This window comes from Ciconia boyciana, chromosome 24 (genome assembly GCF_034638445.1).
Source record: "Ciconia boyciana chromosome 24, ASM3463844v1, whole genome shotgun sequence".
In the NCBI taxonomy this organism is placed as follows: Eukaryota; Metazoa; Chordata; class Aves; order Ciconiiformes; family Ciconiidae; genus Ciconia; species Ciconia boyciana.
The window spans coordinates 4,476,883-4,501,094 of record NC_132957.1 but is presented as its reverse complement, the minus strand read 5'-3'; the positions used below and the strand labels follow the sequence as shown (position 1 = coordinate 4,501,094).

General features: G+C 41.2%; 1 protein-coding gene across 1 annotated transcript in view; it reads left to right on the top strand.

Annotated features, from left to right (window-relative positions):
- The window catches only part of ELL (elongation factor for RNA polymerase II), a 53,113-nt gene that overhangs the window by 12,299 nt on the left and 16,602 nt on the right, over positions 1–24,212 (top strand). The window contains exons 2-5 of the mRNA XM_072845488.1: positions 14,055–14,102; positions 19,585–19,706; positions 20,004–20,167; positions 23,125–23,378. Coding sequence (XP_072701589.1) covers positions 14,055–14,102; positions 19,585–19,706; positions 20,004–20,167; positions 23,125–23,378 — 588 coding nt within the window. The remainder of the gene's footprint in view (positions 1–14,054; positions 14,103–19,584; positions 19,707–20,003; positions 20,168–23,124; positions 23,379–24,212) is intronic.

Here is a 24,212-nt window from a genome sequence, read left to right as displayed (position 1 = left end):
TTCAGAGAGAATTGCTCTCCTTTTTTTATGGCTTGGTTTACTGACAGGTGGGGGTTTTTTTGAACTAAAATAAATGCAAACAGCCAGAACGTACCTCTCCTAATCATGGAAACAGTCTTTTTTTTTTTTTTCCTGTTCTTAGCAGCTTGGTAACGCTGTTCTTGGTACAAAGGTCACTTAAAAATCTGACATGTCAGGCCAGCAACATACTGCTTCTTAATGAGGCTTAAAGCCAGTGTGTAGCTGCCTGGTGGAAATACATTTGACTCTGGAGCAGCAGCATAGAGGAGCAGGAGGGAGACGTGGGCAGCTTACTGGGATGGGATCCCTCTTCTTTCCTGCACCAACCCCCTGTATCTCTAGGTAGCCCTCAGTACCCAAGTACTTGCAGTTCACTTGGTTAATGGGGTTTTAATTTTTCTCTTGCTATGCAAATGAGCACAGGTGTTCGACAGCACATTTGCATTCTCAGAAGAAAAAGCAACTAAAATATCTTCAAAAGTACACACACACCCTGTTTTAAAATGATTTCTTCCTGTGTTTCAGAACTTGAGATTATCTCCTCCTAGCCTTGGCTTCTCGCTGTTCCGTAGCCACCATTCAGCAAGACGGGGAGGAGGTCCTGCAATGCCTGTTACTTCATCGCCGTCTTGCTTAAACCCTCCCGTCCCTCCTCCCCAGGATGTCACTTGACATGGAACTAAAGCTCTTGAACCTTAAGTTCCTTGTTCTCTGTGAAGCCTCGTCGGTAGTTTGAATGTCTGAGGGCTTTTGCTCTAATGCTGTTCCCCAGCACTTCAAGCTCCAGTACTGGAATTTCAGCACCTTCAGCCGCGCCTCAGTCTTTTCGGCTCTTTGACTGTTCTCCAGTTAAAACTAGGTCAGAAACCACTGTCAGCTTCTGATATTTCACTATTCCTGTTTTATAAGTTGTAACCCAGTGTTGCTCTGTGTTTAATCGCTTGCTTTAATTTTAACATATTAAATGTCTCATCTTGCTCTGCACGAGCAGCCTCACATAGGAGAGCTGGTAAAACTGCTCAAAATAACATCTTGGCTATAAAAGCAACATTACCTTGATTGGATCTGAAAAGGTGAATTATCTGTTTGTTGCATATAATGCCTAAGATGCCAAACTGACAGATTATTTTCCACAAGCTCTGTCTTAACTGTACATTTGCTGGCAGTTTGCGTACAGCCAGTTTTCTAGCTGTAATTAACCAGCTTCTCTTTCTGTCTGAGTGGCTTTTTAACCTGATGGGTGAAAGAAAAATAGCTTAAAAAAAAAATCAAGTAATTGGAAACCCGCAGATTGGTGAGGAACACAGTAAAGCGGGTATGTTGGAAGTCATTTAAAATATTTATTTTTAACTGAGAGTTCTAGCTGACTGTACCCATTCAGCGTTTTTATAAGACTATTATTGGAATGGTGCTTGAGGTCTGAGCCAGAGTGCCTCAGTATTCAGTGAAATCCACCTGGTGTAATTTAAGAGTATCCCTACTCCTTTCTTTTAGACGGACTTTGAGCTAGCTAGTGACATTGGTATTCTTAGGCATTCTTGCATAAGTGGTATTTAAATGAATTCTTACTTTTCAGTATACCTTAAACATTGTGGTTTTTAAATTCTGCCTGAGCTGTCATCTCTAAAAAGTTTTCCAGAATGGCAAGTTGTTTTATTAAGCAGTTCTTAAATACACTCAGTTTTCTTCTTTCATGTATCCCCTGCTGCTCTGTGAACCTCATCTAGGGTCTAAGGATCCCTGGGTCAGAAGCCCTTGGTGTGGAGGTACCAATGCAATCCAGCTCTTGCTTACAGACCTGAATGGTCTCCAGTAAATACTGCATGAAGTGGCGGTGTCTCCATATACCACCTGGGAAATATTAGCTGTGTTTCACAGATGGAGGAGTTTCAACCCAGAGGTGAAATGCTTTATATAAGGTCACAGAGGGAAAGCTTCTGACAGAGGGCAAATGGAACGAGTCTTGACTCTAAATCTGGTTCTGCAGTCACTTGACATCACTTCCATAGCATGGCCTTCAGCCTCAAATGGAAGAGCCTGGGTGTGTTAATCAGCTATGGAAACTTTATTTATGATGGGGATGAGGGGGAGTTGCTTAAGATGTGCTATCATGACACACTTTTCTATATTAATTTGGGAAGCATTTTCTTCTGATAGTTGAGGATTTTGTACAGTGGAAAAGCTAAAACCAAAATATTTGTAGTACCAGCCAGTTACAGAGAAGCTTCCTTTTAACTATTAAACTACTCTCGGTTCTAATGAGCGTGAGGGTGACCTTTTCATCCACGGCTTAGGCCTGGCCAACGCAGTGACAATGTGTGTGCCTTATGGTCATTAAAGGTAAAGACCAGCCAGATACAGAATTGTACAAAATGCAGCTTTTGTAGAGTGGCAGTTCAGGAAAAAAAAACAAACATTAACTCTTGTCTTGGGCTAAGAATGATTATTTTATGGCTGTCTTGGAAGATGCTTGGCTGGAAAACCTTTGTATTATATTTATGTAGCAATATGAGAATGAAAGGTGAGTTGCACCAGTTACCTCTGCAGTGGTACAAGCCCTCTCCAACTTCAGTTGCTGACCTAGCAGTTCAGGAGAGGAATTTGGCAAAATAATGGGGGAAGTTCGAATTAAGGGGAGCATTTAAACAGAATGTAACTGGTCAGAAGGGTAGGTGAGTATTCATGGTGGATGTTGTGCTCTGAGCAGTAGAAATAGGGAAGTCTTGTCCTGCAGAACTGGGTCCCTTGTTGGTCCTTTCTTCGTTATGTGGGTGTCTGGGTGCATCTGTGCTGAATGGCCAGCTTGCCACTGCTGCCAGGCAAGCGTGTATCAGCCGACTTCTGCTTCCCATTCCCCAGTGAGGAGAAACAAATCTTGGTCTTCCCTATATTTAATAGCTAATTCTAGATCTTTTCAGTGAAGCTTCTTGAAATCATAATTTTTCAGTTGTATCCACGTTTCAAATTTGAACCCACTGAGGGTGGGAAGGGTCAGGAGTTAGAAATTTGGGGTAGTTGCTATGATCCTTTTTGGGCAATCAGACCAAAAATGCCTCTGTCTTCACATTTCGCAGACCTGATTTCATTGTCAAAACAGACCAAAAGCCGTATTGCTTGTATTGCTTCAGAAAGGCTAATCAGTGAAAAGTGCCATTTCTAAGAGAGACGATAGCGAGCCAAGTGACTTCCATGATTGAAACTGTTTTCTTCAGCATTTTCACAAGCTTTTTGGTTTCATTTGAGAGGTGGCCACATCTCCAGCATCTAGTAAACAGTTAGCAAACCTCCCTCTTCCTTCGGAGGAAGCACAGAAGCCTTCATTCAAGGTATCTTGTACTAGAGGAATGGCTTTTAAAATATTAATCTGAGAAAATCTAAACCCCCTTAATGATTCTTGGCTCATAAAACTGTTTAAGTAAAGCCTTTAGGGAGAAGCAGAACTGCTGTTCACCTTTAGCAGAGTTGGGAATTTTGGATGATTCAGTTTCCTTCTGCCAGGGTTTTTTTTTTTTTCAGTCCTTTCCCAATTTAACAAGATCATCTGATGGCTACAATAAAATTTGCTGCAAAAACAAGCAGTGTTGCATGCAAGAGATGATTACCCAGGGAGTTTTGAGCATGGATGTCTTAATGGAATTCTTGCCAGACTAAGGTGTCTCTAAATTGTCTTGTAATGCAAATGTGTCCAGATGCTGAAGCCATACTGCTGAACTTTTCGTAAGAGCACATTTAATAATTATTACGCTTATTAGTATTTACAATGTATGGAGGCAGAACAGGAAATTTCTCTGTGGAATAGTGTTTCTTGTTGAAAACAGTGTTTCAAAGCAAATCCATGTGTTCAAAAAACAAATTAAGAGGGTTTGCTTTCCTTTGCCTGCACTTTAGAAATACCAATATTTACCTTCCTTTTTTCTACCCTATCTTTAGCTTACAGTATCTGCTAACAGATTTAGCCGTGCTAAAAGATACTCAGTACTGCTTTGTAAGAAAGGGATAGATTCAGGCCATATGAGCAGACTTAAATGCTGACTTAATTTTTTTACTTGAAACATTTTTATTTTTTTTTTCTGCCTGTATAAGCAAGTGACTATAGGGTTGCTCATTTTAAAAAGGGGTGGGCTTTGGGATGTATTAATTTAACTTTTCTCCAAACTCTATCCAATTGCTTGCAAGTAACAAAACAATAGAACTTATTTCTAGGTTTGTGCTTAAATTTTTTGCAATGAATTTGCCAGCACAGCATTATCTTTGTACGAGTGCTTTGGGAAATGTTGTTTCAACTTGTTTTATGCTGTCCTGGTTTTACCTTCTATTGCTTCTAGTCTGAGTTACAGAAGAAAAATCCCTTCAGGAAAAATGGTAGTAAAAATAACCATTTGTGCAGAATTTTGTTGATTTCTAGTGTGCTTGTGGAAAAGGGGAAGGGGTACTTGAACCTCTGTCTTGGGAATTGGGTTGGGGAGAACAGAGTGAGACCCTGAGAGAAAGATAAGGGCGTTCAAATGAACGGACAGTTTTGATTCAAGAATGCAACGCTGACTAATAAAATTAAAATAGCTTTGAGGGCTACTGGTTCTCAGTTTCAGTGAGGGCCTGGAACACCCTTCTGTAGTGACTAACAGATGCAGAAAATCCAGTAGCAAAAAATGAAGCTTCCTTTTCAGAGAGATGCAGTAATTGTATCAAAACTACTAGGGTTTTTACTTGGAATGAAGGAGACCTCCTGCGTTAGTGCCCTAAAAAAAGGGCATGATGTCTTGTGTTTTGATAATTCTTTCATTATAGACATATTTTTAATTGATTACCGGACCGCTTTGAACAGTTGTACTAGACACTGAAAGCTGCATGGGGATGCAAAGGATCTTTTTTTCCCCAAAAAGCCTTTCCTTGACAAGCCTTTGGAAATCGTGGGAGTTGGCTGTTGGTCTTCTGACAGTAAAACCTCACTAAATAGCCCCGTCTTGCTAGTAGTGAAATTGGTGGGAGTTTGTAATGATTAAACTGCAGATAATCATCCTTTGAGCTCTCGTGGCAGTCTGGTGTCAGGCATAAAGAGTTGAGACTCTATGATTATTGCTTTTCTTGCTGCACTTAATGAGTAGGTCTCCCTTAACTCCCCGGAAAAGGCAAGATAAAAAACACAAAATAAAAAAGGAGTGGTGTACTGTTGGGAAATGTGCCCCTAGTCTCCAGACTCGATTCCCAAATGAGACTGACTTCTGCATCAGCACTGAAGATACATAACTGCATCAGAGTTAATTGGGAGCTAGGGGCCCCTGATGCCACAAAACCACCTTTGATCTGTTCCTGTGTCTTCCAATACGTGTTCCCTTTGACCTCAGCCTACAAGTCACCTCCCGTTTTGGTGTGGATTTGCGCTGCTTTCCAGCTTTGCCCAGGTGGAGAGCTGCGGCTGCTTGATACAGATTACATCGAGCAGTGAAATTGGACGTCTTGGAAGCAGCAGCGATGGGATCCAGTGACCAACTGGCCATTCAAAAAGAAAGTGGTGTTTAGAGCAGAAGTGTTATGGCTCTTAAAATGGACTAGACTGCGCCTATATCTGTCCCTGAGGCTTATTCTCATCTTGCAGTGTCTCTCTCTGCAGTAACCTGTCCCCTAACAGGTGAGCCCTTCTCTGGAGACAGGTAGGTTTAACTCTTCAGTGTCCTCTGGAAGTCCTAGGTCCGTTGTCTGCAAAAACAAAGTTTGCGTGTTCTTTGGAGACAGACTGTTGTGTCCTTGCAGCATCTCTTGCAGCCCTTTCAGATTGTGTTATTGGTTCGTATTTATTATACAACAATTCTGTATCCATCTCGGTGCTCCTGAAAAAGAGTTACTAGGGTACTGTGTTTGCATTGCTGTAGAAATTTAGGAACAGGGATTGCAAGAAGTCATTTGGTGGTTCCTGCTCTTGGGAAGGAATCGGTCCAATAGATAACGCTGGTCTGTTTGCTGTTCTACAGCCAAACAAGGCCGCCTGCTCTACAGTGATCAGAGTAAACTCGGTACCAAGTGACAATACTTGAATTATTTCTCTAAGAAATTGAGCCTCCTTTTAATTTTCTTCCTGAAAGGCATTGCCTAAATTGCATTTATGCATAGCTTTCCTTTCTAGTGGAAAAATACTGTACCTTGCGCTAGCCAAACATCTTGGCTTAATGATCGTGAGCGATGTGTGGTTTGTCCCAGGATTTTTCAGTGTATGCAGCGAGTTGGAGCTTCCTTACCAAAGCTACCTTTCACAAGATTTGTGGTCTGGTGTTAGGATGATCAGAATATCAGATTTCGTGTCAGAAGCATCTGTTCTTTTGTAATTTAAAGGTTTATTTTTGCAAATACAAGATCAGGAAAAACATGGTTTGGTTCTGCATTAGGAAGCAAAGACTCTTTTGAAGCATGTCTGGAAAGATTTACTTGAAGTTACCAAGTCGAAACACAAAAATTTCACTGGGCTTGAGCATAAAACTTAAACTACCCTGTATGTAAAACATCGCTGGAGTGAGTTTTGTTTGAATTGTTTCCTCGTGCCGTGGAGGGTTTCAAAGACAAGACCCACCAAGGAGGTTCATGCTTGGGACTGACGAAGAAAGATGGGTTTGAAAAACTGGGTGACCGCTCACATGGCAGCATAATAAAAAATACTGGCAAAGCGCCGCGTGCTGCAACCTGTCACTGTGAGGCCGGTGAGCATCAGCCTCCATCCGCTGTCCTGAAATGTGAGGGTGCAGGATGGGTGTTTGGGTAGCCAGTTTGGCTCTGTATGTACTATTTTTCACTCAGTCTCTCCCTTTCCCTAGTTCCTCTTCAAAGAAGCTTTCTGGCATCTGCTCCAAAACTGCTGTGCAGCAGGGAGGTGTACCGAGGGTTTTTGCCTTGCCTGTGCGTTGCCGCCTGGGGAAGCGGTGTTCAGTTGTTTCGGTTTAAGTTTCCAAATGAATTCTGCAAAGAATCATATTGACAAATACATTGCGTTTTATTCAGGAAGATCTTTTTAACCTGGATTAGATGAGATCAGAAGATCCAGGCATGCGTGAGAGAACAGGCTCCATGGCTAGCTCAGCTCTCGTGCCTGTGGGGTGACATCTTGATGACAGTGGAGTTTAATTGCTTTCTGGTTTGCTGATACAAGCTATTGTCCATTTAGGGACTGAGTTTCTGCTTTACGTTGCAGGCACAAAGCATTTCGATTAGGCTACACTTTTTTTTTTAATCTTAATCGTGTGTCTTACTGTCTAAACTTACTCATAGATAGTGGTTTTCTCTATTTCAAGTGGGATGGTATCTTTGATGCTTAGATTGTGTAGTGATGTAAAATTTTGTATGCTTACGATGCTTCCTTAATAAGGAGCTGTGAATGTTGAAATTCTGTAACTCAGCCACAGTTCCAGTAACGTCAAGGTTTTTTTTTGAGCTGACATTTTTAATAAAACTTGTTTTCTATCTTACAGGGGCACTCTTGGTTTTTGACCCTGGAAAGTTAAAGTGCTGAGGAAGTGACGTTTGTGCTGTAATAGCCCACTTAAATTTATGCAATTATAAACAAGGAAGGCAGTATATATTTTGCAGTTTAGCAATTAAAACCTTAAAATGTACAGCTTAGAATTTTGGCTGACATAAAAGCTCTTTATCATTTTATTGCTGCTTGCACTGTTGTGGCTAGGATTTGTAGGTGTTTTAATATTACAGTGATAATATGCATCCATTAATGCATATTAGGAAAATGATAGATTGTAATAAATACAAATTACAGTTCACAGAGCAATTGGTAAGTCTCCAAGCTCCTAAACCTTCATCAAAAGCACCTTTTAAAAAATGATTTGTATTAAAAGCTCTAGTACTCGCTTCTGCCCCAAACAAATATTTCTTTTTAAATGTTGGGGAGAGGAAAATGGGGTAGAAGAGTGGGGAACTGGGCCCAGCAGACAGATGCGGTTTTGTTCTTTAACAACACTTTGCTCATCAAAGTAATAAATGGGGTAATCTCAGAGAGGAGGAGCGAACAAACGTGTACATCGCTTAATTCGGGGATCGCAGCCCGAGGAGCGCCCATCGCACCCCGCAGTGCCGCGCTGCTTGTGCACGGTGGGGTTTGCAGGTGCCGGTTTCTGCATCTCTGGAAAGGGCGCAGGGGGACCCGAGTCCTCCAGAAGCATCCCAATGGCTGTGTTTCTCATCTCAGCAGCTGACCGTTGTCACAGTGGCTGCTGGCACGTCTCCTGAGTAGAAAGGTAAACTTTTGCTTCAATAGTTGTGGATTTACATGGAATTTCCAAGAGTCTTTCCCTGAGAATGTTGTATTTGAATAGCAAAACTAGCAGCTTGTCTCCAAGGCGTATGTAGTATAAAAAGGTCTGGAAGGCTTTATAGTTTAGGTCACCAAAAATTATATAGGATCTATAATTTTCAAGTCTCAGCAGACTTGATCCCATCTGCAGTCTGTGTTAGTGTCCTCAACTTCAAATGAGATTGTGGGGAGGCCTTAAATTGGAGATGGAAATTGTGTTGCAGGGAGACGGTATTTTAATTCCATAAGTAATAGATGTGCCATAAAACAGAATATTCAGGAGGCTTTTTACGGCTGTGTTTCTGGTAGGAGGTAAATATAAGCCTTGAAAAAGTGGAATGTCTTGGGAGAGGTCTTTTGTCTCTACCTAATATGCAGTGGTTCTCTCTTGGGCCAGCTTTGGCTAATTGACTGCCAGTAAACTTCACACAGAGTCACTTGAAGTTGTTGTGGGTATATTCAAAGGTATTTATTTCCCCTGGGATTTATAGATCTTGCTACTAATGAACTTTGGGACTTTGAGGTGTCTCTTGTGAGTCTGTCACAGCAAGATGCTGGATATATTTGGTTTGGTTTTGGTCTCTGTTTTACTTTGCAAGGTCTGCATGGTGTGTTTAAAACGAAAATGTAAGTGGAAGTCTAAATCGTTTAAGTTCTATTCAGATCTGCAGGGCACTTTCACAAGCATCCAGCTCTGCATGAACTGAGTATCCTCCCAGATTGGGATCTGACCCCCTTTTTTTTTCCCCCATCCTTTGCGCAGTCATGCTGAGAAGCCGGAGGAAGTAGAGGAGGGACTATGCCTATATTTGGACCACACTGCGTGGGCAAAAGAAACATAAACTAATCATAACCAAAGAATTAAAGAGGAACTTCGATGGGTTTGGGGTATTAGTGAGTCTGAAATTTATGAATTTTAAGCGATTTCTGTTTCTTCTCATTTTTGTAACTGACTTCTGAGGTGCAGCATCTTTACCTGGCTGGAACTGCACGTGACCGTTCAAAATGTCCTGTTAATGCCAGCCTTGGGGTTAGCGTGATTTTTTTCTAGTTTCTCTGTATATTTATTGGAACTCTTGCTACTAATTTTAAATGTTTGCAGGAAGCTTTAAATTCTGAAAATAATTCCCTTGTTCCAACATAAATAAGGGTAAGCTTTCATTTGCTCTGTTTGCTCGGCATTTGTGACTCTTAACATTCAAGAAAATGGACAAATACACCAATACTAAGTATAGGCAAATATTTTCCATTTAACACTGCCTCCAGTATAAATTCCAGTAAATGCGTAACAGAACTTCTCGAAACAACGTATTCTTTAATTATCTGTATTTCCCTGAAGAAACAGGGAGGTTTCCAGCTGGTTACTTGACCTGAGGATTTCAGATGTCCTTTCTGGTCCTATGTAGGAATATCCCATCCAGCTTTTCCACTAAACGTTTTTAAAACCTCATGCCAGCTCTGATCACACCCGATAAAGTATTTTATTAGTTTTACATTCAATTTTTGTTTGTCTTATTGACACTTTCTTGTTCCTCCTACTCTTTCCTCAAGCTTCCACGTGCTAGATCTGGAATATTTAAGTGCAAGGAACTGTTTGCACATTGCCACCACCTCTCTGAGCTTTCAGAGTATGTATTAAGGGTTACTAGCCCTCCTTTGGCCCAGGGAAGCTAGAGGATGAAGATGAGCATAATAGCATGGTAATAGAAGACAAATGTTTTGTGGGAGTTTTGGGGATGAGTTTTTGGGTTTTCAGTTTAATCTCATGACTTCTGAAATAATCTTATGGTATCTGGAGAACCCTCTAACTAAAAACATTTGGGTCTGTGGGGTTTGATTCAGCGTCCCAGAGCAGAGCGTTGGTGTTTGAAAGCTTGCTGCTTTATTTCTTCACCATGCATGAAGAATACAGCAGGAGCTATGGAAGGCAGTGAGCTGGGCACAGAAGCATGGAGATGCTCTTTCCAGGTAGCAAATAAGTGAATTTTTATGGAGTAAAATGCTGGGTTGTCACCTGACACAACTGGGGTCTGTTTGCAAGACACAGTGGAGCTGGCTCCAGAGCATCCAGCTCATGTACTTACTCTGCAGGCTCATTGCAGCAGCACCGGGGTTTGTGTGAGCAAGCTTCCCTGCCAGTCAAGTTCTCTCTGCTGCTCAGCAAATTTTATGCTTTCTGCTGAGTACTCTTGCTGCTATCTACATTTATAACAATAATTTACGTTTGGGTAGATCGCAGTGAAGTACAGCCACGCATTTGCGGTTTGGATTTTTCTTTGGAAGTTATTCCTACAGAGCTTTGGGACATTGGTGAGTTTGACTGCAAGAAGGACTCTCTGGTTTGTTAAAACAGTTCATTTTCTGTTGCAGTAAGATGGGAAGAAGCTTGACGCATTTTCTTAAAGATCCATTGTAGGAACTAGCAAACAGTGAAGACATGGTAATGATTTGCTAACCTTTGAGTCCTGCGTCAGGAAGCCTTTTGTTGAAACAATAGTGAGCACAGAGCAGACGTGTAATTCATGCATCTTAGGTGTGTTTAAAGGGGCTTTGCTTGCTTTTGGTCTGTGCATAGTTTAGAAATTCGTTAGCCTTGCGTGGCAGTTGCTTGTTCTCTGGTCCCACAGGTCCCAGCAATCGTGCTCATTCACTCTTGGACCTTTTCAACAGCACTGTCACCGTTATGGATGAGTGTATTAACTGCAGAGGTGAACATCTTGTACCTGGCAGCAGAAAACCTGTTGAACTGGCAGGTGGATGGTTTAAAATACTTGAACTGTTGTTTTCTTGCTTAGATTTTTGTCTTTATCCTAATCGGCTTCCGGTAGCTATTCCTAAATATATTGAGTCTCATGGAGGAATAAAGCTAGAATTTGTTAGCTTAGGCTGTGCAGGTGGCCCTGTTGCTCAGACAGGTCTGTCTCGTTTTGCCTCTTAATGGTAACACAAAGGTGAGGTTTTGTCAGCATCCCTGATTTACAAAAGATTTACTGAACCCTGTAAGTTGGTGTGCTCTGGAGAAGGCAGACTTGTACCCACAGCAGTACCACGGTCCTGTCCTAGGGCCGAGGAGATGACTTGTTTTTATTAGAAGGAAACACAGAAAGAGGGAAAGACCTTGTTCCCACTAAAGGTGGATGGGATGGCATTTCTAGGAAGCTGTAACGAAGGAAGTTCACTGTCTGGGCATCACTAAGGAAGAAGAATGAGGTGACTTCTTAGAAGATGACAGAGGGATTTTGGAAATGGTAGCGGACTCTTTAAAATTGGGGTTTGTCCATACAAGAACATTCGGGAAAGTTAATCCAAACGAATTGAAGATATAAATTGAAATATGGTTTTAATTTGGTTTAGCTTAATCCATCTGTTTGCTTTTATTCTGAATGAAGGTGTCCGTGCAGGAATGTAATTTCATCTAATAGAAGTACTTAAATTCATACCCTTAATTAGGTTAGGGTGTGTGTGTATTTTCTTCTTCCATGAGCATTCTCAAATGACCTGTAGCCAAGGAATTGGGCATCAGCAGGAGGGAAGCGATGCCTGTGTAGATACAGGGGTGGTGTTGCTGAGAAGCCAAGAGCCTTCCCCTTCTCTCCCCGAAATGGGAACTCAGACAGTGCAGTGACTCTCCAATATCCAGCTCATCCCTGCGATCCCTTCTGTGGAGTGCGGCGAGGAGTTACAACACTGATATTCCTACACGGCAGATCACAAAACCCAGCAGCCCCTAGGCACAGATGACTCAGGAGCATAGAAATACTGTATTTCAGGGGTTCAAGGAAATAAAGCTAAAGTTTGCCATTTAACTCGCATGAACACGCATTTTTAAGTTTGCGATTACACATTTAACTTCAAACCATTTTGTATGTATATTAGGGAATTTATAAGTTCTGTAATTAAAGCTTGTCCTGATTTGTGTAACAGTACTTTTGTATTGTTACTGCCTCATTATTCTACTTACGTGCTTCATATTCCCTTTTTATTCCACTTAAGTAATTTTCCAGAATTAATTGCAGAACTTCGCAAATCCGTAATTAGCTGTACAAGATCCGCATTGAGTTTTTTTTTTAATCCAGATTTTTTTAATGTTTCAAATGCTTGTTTGCTCAAGTATGTTCATATGAATTTCTGGACACATTGCACAGTACATGCTGACACCGTGAACAAAAAGCTGGCCAGTCTGTCTATGAACAGTGTGCTGTGGTATGCAATGTCGTGGCACTCAAGGAATTCAGTGATCTCTGTACGAAGAGCAAGATGTTGTTTATTGTTTCTTTATAAAGGTTGTTTCGAGTGTATAAAACTCGCTGTACAACATTTGAGTGCTGTCAGCTTCAAGCGTATTCTTGCTTTACTCACCGTCATAAATGTCTCGTAACAATTTAGGGTGTGATGCAGATCTGTTAAATCGTATTGGATGGGCTCTTAAAAGGCTCTGAAGACTGTGTCTTGGTATGAGCTTACTCATCTGTGCTAGGAGGATATTTTCTTGCTAGTGAATTTTTTTTTTGTTAATGTCAGTGTATTGTGGCTTAGATTCTTCACTCCTGGGCTGAAAGCATTTGGGAAGGTTTTATGAGAAATGATAAACTTAATAGGCTTTCAAGCTGTTAACTCTTTTGCTGCTAAATGTAAATGTCTGTGGAAGTCGATGTGATCTTTATAATGCTGGGAGATGCGACAACTGTGATACAAAAGGGGCAATACAAATGCACCGCTTGGACTTTGTCTCCTAAACTCTTCTTGGAGTTTTTCCCATTGAAATGTGTCTCCCGTATGTGTGGCAACGTGTTCACTCCTAAATGACGTTTCAACCTATTTGTAAATTCTTCTGTGCCTTTGGAAGGCTTCACAATGGGATCCCACAACTCCTGTGCTGCAGGAGGGTGTCTTTTTTAGTGTGTCTTGGAATGCTTTGTGTGACTTAGGAAATAAAACCAATACAGCCACAATTCTCCTAAAACTTAAGAAATAAAAACTCAGTGTGGCTTGGACTGCATGTGTTATTTCTTTCCCTATGGTTGAAACCTCAGGTAAGAGTTTGAATTGCAAAGCCTTCGTGATCTTTGTAAAATCACAGCAAAGTGAAAAGTGCAATCACAGTGCACAAAGGCTGAAATTCAGTGGGGTTTCTGTCTTGAGCAGGTTTAAGGGGTTTTAGAGCTAGCAGGAGTATGACTTCTTGAAATGTAAGCAAATTAGTATGGAGGAAAAGGCCGATTGTTGAAATGGGCAACGTAACAACAGTATTTTGCAATGAAGTTGCAGTTTGCTTTTCCAATGAATTGCCAGCTTTCTGTTGGAAAAAATTTGCTTAGCGTGTTCTCAGACCTAGAACTGTAATAAATTTTCCCCTCAAATATCCACTGTTGAACTCAAAACTTACATAAGCACCGAAGATACACAGCTAAGTTATTCTGTGCCTGAAGTGTGGTTGGGGGGTCAGGAAGGAACTAAGCGTAGCCCATCTGGGTATCATCTCAGAGCTGTTCTTTTTCTGAAGTGAGGGTACCACTGGTGACGTTACAGTTTTATCCCTTTTCTGGGTACAAATTGCTGTTTCAGGAGGTTTTGTATTTTCTTGCTTGGAATTCTGTATACTTCCCTGACCCTTTTTCCTTTTTTTTAAAAAAAAAAAGGTAAAAAGTATAGGTGAAAAATGAAGCTGAGTATTTTTTGACAGTGAATGTTGGAGCTTTAAATCTCTCTAAGGTAATTTTTTTTTTCCCACTTGTTTTTGTAGGATGCTGTGACATCAAAACCAGTAATCCAGTTTCAAGGAAGCCAAGGGGTAAGTTTGTACGTGGGTTGCCTTGGAAAGTTCTTTACTGGCTTATACAATTAATCCGAGTAAGGTATTTGTTCTGTATGTCTGTCCTATTCCAGTTCAGAGAATGATGCTCTGATTTCTGAAAGTGAGAGATGTGAAGTTCAGATGTGGTCCAGGAAGGAGTGTTTGTTCATTGATCGCATGGATTATCTCGCTATAAAAAACTCTTCCCCCCCTCTTTATTTTCTAACCTTGCTAGATCTATAGCACCAGCACCACCAATGTTGCTGGTGGTGAAATTTAGTTTTATAAGGCCATGCTGTTGGGTAGAACAAGGAAACGGAAAGCTCACTGATGGCAGTACTGTGGTGGGTGCAGCAGTCCATGGAAACCTTGCCTGTGTCCCGAGGAAACGCCATGCCAAGCCTGGTAAACTGGGTACAAGACTTTATGGGTACCAGTTATTTACAGTAGCAGTGCTTGGAGGCTGCTACGGAGGTACTGAAGCTTTATTTAATATGCATGTCTAAACAACTGTGCGGTTTCTGTGAGTACCAAAAGTTTTTTATATTTAGGAGTTTTATTTCTCTAACTTCTGTTCCGATGACTGAACTCCTCCAAGATATTTATAGACGCTTGAAACCGTCTGTCATGCCAGTTACTGACAACGTTGAGATTTAATTGGTAGTGTTTCTGGTAAAGTAATGCAACTCTTCAGTGAACTTTAAAAATGTCATTTATATACTTTTTAGATAGAAAAAGGTGTGTGTTTAACTTTGGTGCTCTGCATAAGGAAGGGGAAATTTTTTTTTCAAGAATCTGAACGCAGCTATAAATAACTTAATTTTTTGTGGTGGCACAATAAAACTTTCAAAAAGGCTTGAATTAAGTAGGCATTAAAGTCTAGCACACTTCTCCTTGCCCGAATTTTACCATGTGATATTAGTCTCACTAATAGTACATAGTACTCTAGCAGGAAAGACATGATTGTTATCATAAGTTAAGAAGAAAAATACAACCCTTTTTGTCCTGCGAAATAAAGGAGCAATTTCCAGGTTTTTTTACTTTGTTTACAATTAAACTTCCCAGAAAGCTCAGCATGAAAGCTTAGATAAAAATCTGCAACTGGCATTTGGCAAAACTAGAAGCGAGTGACAAGGAAAACTTTTTAAGGGTACATGATTTGTTGCTATTAGATGAGCAAACAGCTTTGCCTGTAATAAAGAAGCTAAAAAGACTGCAAAGGCTTTCCTTTCCCTTTGTAGAGCACCTTGGGAGGATCTACACCTAACTTTTCCTGTAAAGCCGCTTAAGTTGTAGAAATGCTTCTTCTCTTAATCTTCCTCCTCAAAGGAAATGTAGCAAAATGAATCAGAACGGCTTAAAATGCTCCACTGCCCTCAGCCGCTGTGCTTTCCTTGTAGTGCGTTTCACACAGAACTGATGCGGACTTGGGCATTTTCAGGTTAACCAAAAGAAAACCTATTTTAAAATGATGCAGTTCCTTATAATAATTTTAAAAAGACCCTATTTTAAAACGATGCAGTTCCTTATAATAATTTTAAATATTTTCAAATTTAGGCTGTTCCTTATAAAAATTAAAAATAAATATTTAATGCACTTAATTGCATTTGAGCCCTTAACTTCCAGAGAAGAGTTTTGGTGAAAGAGTGCCAGTCACCTGTAATTACAATCCGGGTTGAATGGGAAAGGAGCGGAGCAGCACGATTGCGTCTGCTGTTGCCATTTAAAGAGCGAAGCGCTGAGCCCTGCGCAGTGTGAGCAGCGCCGGGGCGTTGCGGGTGGAAGGAGGATGTTGGCAGCACAGAGCTGACCTCTGCTTGCCTCGTTTTCAGCTGTTTAATTAATTGCACTGTCGAGTAAAGGCCAAAGGTAGAGCTCTGAAGAAAGCAAGATCCAGTTCAATTGGGGCAGATAGAAAGAGCTCTTTGTCCTTTTATTATTATTTTTACTGGGTATGACAAGAAGCTGGCAGCTGCGTAACCATCTGTTTTTAAGTGTAGTACTCATATATGTCACGATTGTGCCCTGCTTTAAGGAATTGATGGCAGAGCTTTAAATACTTTCTAGTAAGCCTCCTATCAATTGGCCTGAAAAGATGATTTAGTCAGTTCTCAGATTCAGATGATGACATTAAAACGTATTTGTTTAGCTGTTTATTTTTGGAATACACTTTCTTCCACTATACCTTAATTCCCTAATTTGTTGGTTACCTATTTTGCTTCCTAATAAATGTTGCTATGGAGAAGATTTCCAGTTTACTTTTGAGGGTGGTAGGTTTTGTGCATAGTACAAATGTCAGAGTGTGATTTAAAGCAGTGCCCAGTGATACGAGATTTTAATAGTGTGACACTTCTGTGTAAATATCCCTCTCGCAAGAAGGAAAAACTTACAAATATTTGATGATTGGGGGAAGCAGGACATAAAATAAGAGTTTAAAAGAAACTGCTGCTTCCTTAATTTAATTCTCTAGAAGCCTCCTGACCTGTTGAATCTCATTATTTGTGGGGCTTTTAAATTACTGTGTCCATGTCTTTTTTTACCTATTCCCAGTGTTAGTCTAATGAATGCTGTCAAGGATACTCTCAGCTTCTAATACACAGAAAACAACTATCATGTTTAATTAACCAGAGAAGGGAATTGGCCAGGAATAAAACAGGGGATCAGCAAGGTGGCAGCTCTGTCAGCCAGGTGCTGAAAGGAGGATCTCGGTGGTTCTAGCCCAAAATAAAACCGCTGTTTCAGTGACAGGGGACGAAACCTCCTGCATGGATCCTGCTCTGGATCGAATCTCATGAGAGTTTTTATATACTGTGGACTGTAAATAATCTTTGCCTTGGGATGCATTTCTTTATAGCAATGCTAGTCTTGTTAATTACTTTTTCAGGGCAATAATCTGTGCAATAATCAGAATTTTGATGGTAGTAACTAGGTTGTAATTAGCAGAGCATTACTCTGCTTTGAGATGCTAAAGTGGGACTATCAGGATATTCCCTAAGAGCAGCATCTGTTTGTTACTTTTTCATCATGAACTGGATTTTCTTGGATAGCTTTAAGTTTATATGGAGTCTGGAGCATTTTGCTTGTTTCAGCGTGCACGTAAATGAGAATTTAAGAGCTTGAGTACCAAAGTGTTACAGACAGTGGTAGTTGATGGAGTGCATAACTTTACAAGAAAGGCTGAAGATGCTTCTATTTCAGTAAAATCTTGTGCAGAATTAGAGATTCGGTTGGGTCAAATTTGCAGGTGCTTACTGGGGGAAACCTGAGATGGAGTGAGTAGGGAAAGAACTGAACTGGGGGGGAAAAAAACCCTTCAGGTGCCAAATACATGTATGTTCATGCAGCTTTCTTAAATATGACTGGCAGGAACAAAACGTCTTAACTTTACGTGGCTGGAAAATATGATGTTTTCCCCTGTTTCTTGGGATGAACTTGTGCTGGTATTAATAGAGGAAGGTGAAATTGCCATTCAGAATGAGCTGTACACAGATGAATATTACTTGAAAGAAAAAAAAAAAAACAGAAGTAACATCTGTACTGAGCTATTTTTAAGTGTCTATGGTTACTGGTGTAATACTCTGCACCAAAATTAGGGCTCCCTCAAAGCAGTTACCATGCTGATTTGGTGGCTTGAGAAACCTTCTGTTTCAGCTAAAAATAATTCCTAGATAACGGCCAGTTTGCATATGCTACACTTTTCAGTACTGGAACGAGCCACATTTAACGCTGAAGTGACTCTCATTTCTGTCTCATTTTACGTCCTTTGAAGAAGCTGCAGAAACCCTACAAAAATGCCAAAGTCGGGGCTCTCGGAGCAGCCGTTTTTTACAACTGTAAATCAAGGGCTAGAAGCAAGTTATTTTAGTATGTGAATATATTATTTGGTTACATCCTCCAGGTTTTATTTTACAACCCGTCGTGTGCAGCACAACTCGCTCCCCCAACGAATGGCACTAGAAGCTGAACAGACCTGTTGCATTTACCTTCTTGCTCCGTTCCCAGCAAATTAACTAGCGGGTGAACGGTGCCAACTGTAAAATACCCACAATCTACTGTTTACATAACTTTGACTTTGTGCATATTCTCAGCACGCTTGTAAAGCAGAAGAGAATTTTATTTGTTCTGGATGGGTGGGGGCAGAGGGTGCCGGGACAGATTAAGGGCTCAAGGCTGCCGGTGCACGTTTGGCAGGGGAGATAACAGGGCTCAGCTGCGGCTGCCGGAGGGTCAGCGCTGCCCATCAGCGCCCGGATCGCCACCAGATCTGCTCCGAGTATTTTTAGATCCAGATCCTGGGACTGTGCGGGGGATAACTTGTCCTTCTGTATCGCTGAAGTCTGGGTTTCTTGGCTTGCCGTTTCGAAAGAAGGGAAGTCTGTTCTGAGGGCTGGCTGGAGGATAGCTGGTCTTTACGGCGAGTAAATGGAAAATGCTGCACTGGCTCAGCTCAGTGCAGGTCATGCAAGTGTTTCTTGCCGGTTCTGAGAACATCCCTGTGGTTTAGCAAAGTGGCACAGATGCACTGGGTTTCCAGGCTGCTGTAGACGTCTGAGGTCAAAGGGAAACCACCTAGAAACCCTTCCGTACCAGCAGTAATCTTTTATAGAGCACAGTCATATGTGGATGCCACGAGTTGGTTTGCTAGGCATATATATTTTGTGCATATATGTGGCAATCTGGGTAAATATCCATCTGTGTGGTAGAGTGTAGCCTAAAATAGGTTGAAGCTGATGTTCCTTCTGTCTCATTTTCTGGAAGCCATCTTAATTATCAAATATTGATGTGATAGTGGAGCTCAGATGCTGAGATTTATGTTGGATCTTGAACGCAGAGGGGAAACAGTTTCCCTTTTGAAAAATGAATGGCTGGGGGGAGAAAAACAATGCAGATCGCTGTAGAGTTGTCTGCAGAGCACACTTAATGCTTGATTAAATATTTAATTTAGCAGCAGCGTCACACTCTACTGTGAGCCATGAAATCTCGTTATGGAATTATAATCTCTTAAAAAAGAATAAGCATGCTACCTAGTGACCTGGCTTGTACTATGTTTAGTGCTGGATCACTGATTCCAAAAAAACAAGTCTCAAGTGCTTTAAATTGAATATAAACCATGGTAGCAAGTCCGTTTTGAGCCTGAATCAATAGAATTGGGTCAGATTCCTAGAACAAGATTATTGTGGGCTCTGCTTTGAAAGGCAGCAAGCTGCCAGCTCAGATCTCCGCCCAGTTATAGAAATAGCTGTCTTTTTAGCTGTTTACATCTGTTTACCTCTGTTACCTTACCTTTTCAGTGCATATAGTTTTGCTAACTCGAATCCTTCTTGTCACTTCTTGTTCTTCATAGTCTCCTATGCAGTAATCCATATGCTTTACTTGTAGTGAGTTGCAAAATGGCTAAAAGCATAGTGACTGCTGAACAATTGAATTTTGTGTTAGTGTGGGCTACCCAAGTGACCAATATTTTTCTCCTTCCAAACAGCACATCGCAATTCCAAGGCCTGATCGACCTACGGAAGTGCGGACTTTCACATTTTATCTTTCAAATATTGGCAAGGACAGCCCCCAAGGGAGTTTTGACTGTATCCAGCAGTATGTATCTAGGTGAGTGGTACAGCAAAAGAAAATCTAGCCTTTTTTTTTTTTATGTCTTCTGTAGAATTTTTTCCCTAACAAACCTGAACAAAACTTAATATGTGTTCGTTCTTTTTAGAGTCTTTCTAATCTGTTTGCATGTGTATATTTGGGTAAGGAAACACTCACAGAAGAATCTGTTTACCTCTCAGCTTCTTTCTGTCTGCTCCTATTATTTAGATAATGCAACCTCAGTTATTCACCAGTGACAGAGATGTGCCCGTTTGCAGTGTTGGGAGTATCTTTTCCATTGCATTTCTTTTGCAGCAATGGCAATATCCATCTGGATTGCCTTGGAAGCATACAGGATAAAATCACCGTGTGTGCTACTGATGATTCCTACCAGAAGGCAAGGCAAAGCATGGCACAGGCCGAGGAGGAGACTCGCAGTCGGAGCGCTATAGTCATTAAACCTGGGGGCAGATACGTAGGTAAGCAGCAACTTGATTTGGGAGTGTCTTCACTAGCTTCTGAAGTCAAATGCTGACGTTCGTTTTGCTCGACCATGAAAGTCTTTAACAAGTATCTGGTAGTTCCTTATGGGTGTCTGATTTATTCAGGTGCTACTCTCCTTGTATTGTGACTTCTTCGTGGCTTCCATCTTCACCCTAGAACATGTGCGGTGGTGTTTGCGTGGCCTCTGGGGATTGTCTGTGTGCAGTCACATCACTCTGGTATTATTTCATATTTGTCATGCAATGATGCTGAGAGCAAACTGCTGATCCATCAGAAGTGTCTATGCTCCTAGCAAAGTCAGCTAAAATGTACCACCGCTGTTGTCGCACATCTGATGTGTGCCTGCACTTGAGACCGCAACATGCAACATCTAGGATGCAGATAGCAGAGCGCTTGTGTTAATAAACAAAGAGACTAAAGCAGTGCTGCTGACTGCAGCCTTAAACAAACCATCTTATTGTGACAATGAAAGGAGAACCTTAGGGGAGGAAAAACTGGCCAATATCAGTGGGCTCAAGAAGGAGCCTGCAGAGACCTAGCTTTGCGCTCAGGTCCCTGCTTAAGCTCAGTCTGGTCACAAACTTAGGGCACAAATATTAACCAGAAAGCAGAGTTTTGGTTGGTGGGGGTTTTTTTTTTGAGCCAGCTGTTTTTTCTGCAGCCCATGTGATCTGTAGCCAGTCTCTTCTCAGAGGATGTCTGTGATGAGAATGGTGAGTTGCAAAACGTAGAACTGACCCTGACTCATTGTTTTATCAGCCAAGTGCTCAAAGCTGAGAAATAAGATAGTAATCAGGAAGGAAATGCATTGATTTCCTGTAGACTAGAAGATTATTTTGTTTAGCTTATATTTGAGAACATTACAGTAAATGGATGAAGTTGTTAGGCTTGTGAGGGAGAAGATTCTCAAAGCAAATTGCTTCCCGGAAAGATAGAGCAAAACTTTGGATTTAAAAATACTCTTGCTAAAACGTTTACCGTTCTGAAATGGAGGTGCAACCATGTAAAAAGCAGGGGAGTGGAGTGCACGCAGCATATATAAGATGCCAGTGTTCAAGACGGGAGGAATGCGCTGGTCCAAGAAGGAAGAGCCTGGGCAAGGACAGTCCTCTTGTGGGATACGCACATATTTGGTGTGCCAGCACCATCAGCTGATTCACTTGCAGGCTATAGTCTGGAGGGAGAAGGCCGGCTCTCACATTTCCATGAGAACACGGAGCTCAGCACTTAAACGTCTGTGGAGTCATTCCAGGCAGCTCAGATGTGGAAGAATTTATATGAAATGTTGAAAATGGAGATCAACAGAACAGTATAGATGTGAACTAACACTTGAACAAATATATATGTAAATAGGCAGATGACACGTCTGTAGGGGAATATGTGTGCTTATATATACGCTAAATTTGTGTGTGTGTGTGTATACATCTATATATATGCACATGTATAAATATTTTAAAAGACTTCGCATTCTGGCTTAACTTAATTTTTTTTTTCCTATCATTGTGCGTTCTGGCTCCAGCCTTAAGTGGAAATGTCCCAATATGTTTTTGCTGTTCATGACCTGGCAAGAATTAAGGGAGTTCTAGAAAGCTGATGAATCTTCTCTTGTCCCGTTTCTGGAAATGAAGTCCCGTTGACCCTGAATTTTGGGATGTTTAACGTGTGAATTGTTGTTTTTCTGCCTCTCGTCTTATCTCGGCCCTGCCGACGATGGGTTGTACTTGCTTGCATCAGCATGGTGTGTAATAAAAAGCCAGGAAATGGGGACTCAGTTATGCAATCTACATTTCAGTAAAATAAACACTGCAGACAATCACCAGTATCTTCAGATGACTCAGTTGAAAACATTGCTTCTTAGCAGTGGAGAACTGCCATGCTGAAATAAACCTCCAAAATTCTTGCAGTAAATGCTGGATGTTGTTTGTCCTAGTGAAGGTTGCTTTCTTGAACCAAAGTGATTATTGATTGCATCTCCATGTTTTAGACCTTGGAACCTACAAATTTTCTTTTTCGATTTGCTGGTTTCGCCTTTGGTAGCAGGAACCTGGCTTTGTTACCTGTTTCTGTATTCAAAATAGTAAAATTCTTTGATTTGCGCTTTAGTAAGTGATGCGGGACTTGTGTGAAGGTTCTAGTTAAAGCTGTTTTTCAATAGGAGTGGGAAAATGAATTCTTGTAGAATGCTGTCAGAAACCAAGAACCACATTTGGGGCAGAGTTGAGGAAGCTGCCTCTGAGGGCTTGAGATGAACTTTTGAGACAGCTTTATGTTCTCACGTATACATAAATGTAATTGGAGGGTGAAGCAGTTATTACTACAGTGTCGAAGGGGTTATTCTATTAGAATAGACAGCACACTAATGAATAGGCTAATGTATCGGTGTTAGACCCCATTCATGTGGCCGTGTTTGGCGGGGGGAAGGGAGGTGGACCCAGCCTCATAAAGTTCCTATTGTTCTAAAAGCAGAAACATCTGCTGGAGGAGCATTTTTGCTGAGATCAGCAGCAGGGAGCCGCTCGTTGACCAGTTCTGGTCTTTCCACTCCATATTTTGACTCTTCTACATAATAATGCAGAATTTTCTTCTCAGGGAGGGGAAAAAATGGTTAGATTAACCATGGGGATACGTGCACTTGGGATAAATGAAAAGCTGGCAAACAAAGAGAGCTTTATGTGAGCTTGTGGCCAATAATACTCAGGTTTTCAGAGCTTGGTGTTGCTGTTTACTTGTTACAAGCTTGTCATGAATCATAAAACTCATGGGATACTCGTTCCGGTGGCGTATCGGAACAGATGGGGTGTGCTGGTTGTGTTTGTCCTTCATTGTCATCTTCTGGCACTTCAGATGGTGTAATGAACTCCATATACATGTTGACAGACCACTGGCCTTTGCAAGGTGACTGCTGCAGTTCACTATTCTCATCTCATTTTAGGCAAAAAGGTTCAGGTGCGTAAACCTGCACCAGGAGCTTCCGATGCTGTTCCCTCCAGGAAGCGCCCAACGCCAGTCAACCTTGCCAGTGCAATAAAGAGAGGCAATAGTGCGATTTCTCAGAGACCCTTCAAAGATAGGGTTGTGCACTTACTGGCACTAAAGCCTTATAAGAAACCTGAACTTATTCTCAGATTGCAGAAGGATGGACTTTCTCAGCAGGACAAGGATTTGCTGGACAACCTTCTGCAACAGGTTTGTACTCTGATGAAGGCAACAATTTAGGTAAAGGGAAATGTCTTCTCAGAATGGTAGTACCTTCTGTATTGGTCTGAACGTAACCTCTGTATCTCAAAGCTGCAGCTGAATGTTTCTCTAAAGGCCGTGTCTGATGGAAGTTTTGCAATTCATGTTACTGTTTTGCTAGAGATAGCAGAAGCCTCTCGTGTATACGCCTCGGTTTAGGTGTGTGCAACTAAGCTGTATGATTTCGGTTCACCAGATCAGTCACTTAAGAGGAACACTTTTGGTTGGTCGTGGGGAGAATTATCTAACAGAGGATCTATGAGCTGTTTGATTTGTCATAACCTGTAAATCTATTCTATGTATTTTTATTAACGTGGACATAAAGGAACACGTTCTCTATTGATACATGTAATGTTTCCTATGTGAAGGAAAAAATATGTCCCTCTCCACTAAGCTTTACATCTTCTTCGTATTGTTCAGACCCATGTCTTTCCTGCTTAGAAGTGCAACTGGTTAGGTGTGAAGATCATGCAGCTTCTTGCAAAGCATATTGTTTGTATGTCAAGTGTGAAAGCTGTCTTCAAGCTGAATCAGTTCTTAACACTTTGAGTCATGTCGAAGGTGCCATTTTAGGAATGGCAGTAAATACCTTTATTGCGCTCTCAGTGCAAAACACATCATGGATATTTAAATGCTGCAGCTGCCCTCTTCTGTATTGGATTTTTTATATTTTTTTTACTCCTTTCCATAGCTGAAAAGAATGAGACAGTGAGGAGTGAGTTTGCCCAAGGGCACAGGGCAGGTCATATTGAAAATGGAGTAATTGCTGGCATAACTTGCTCT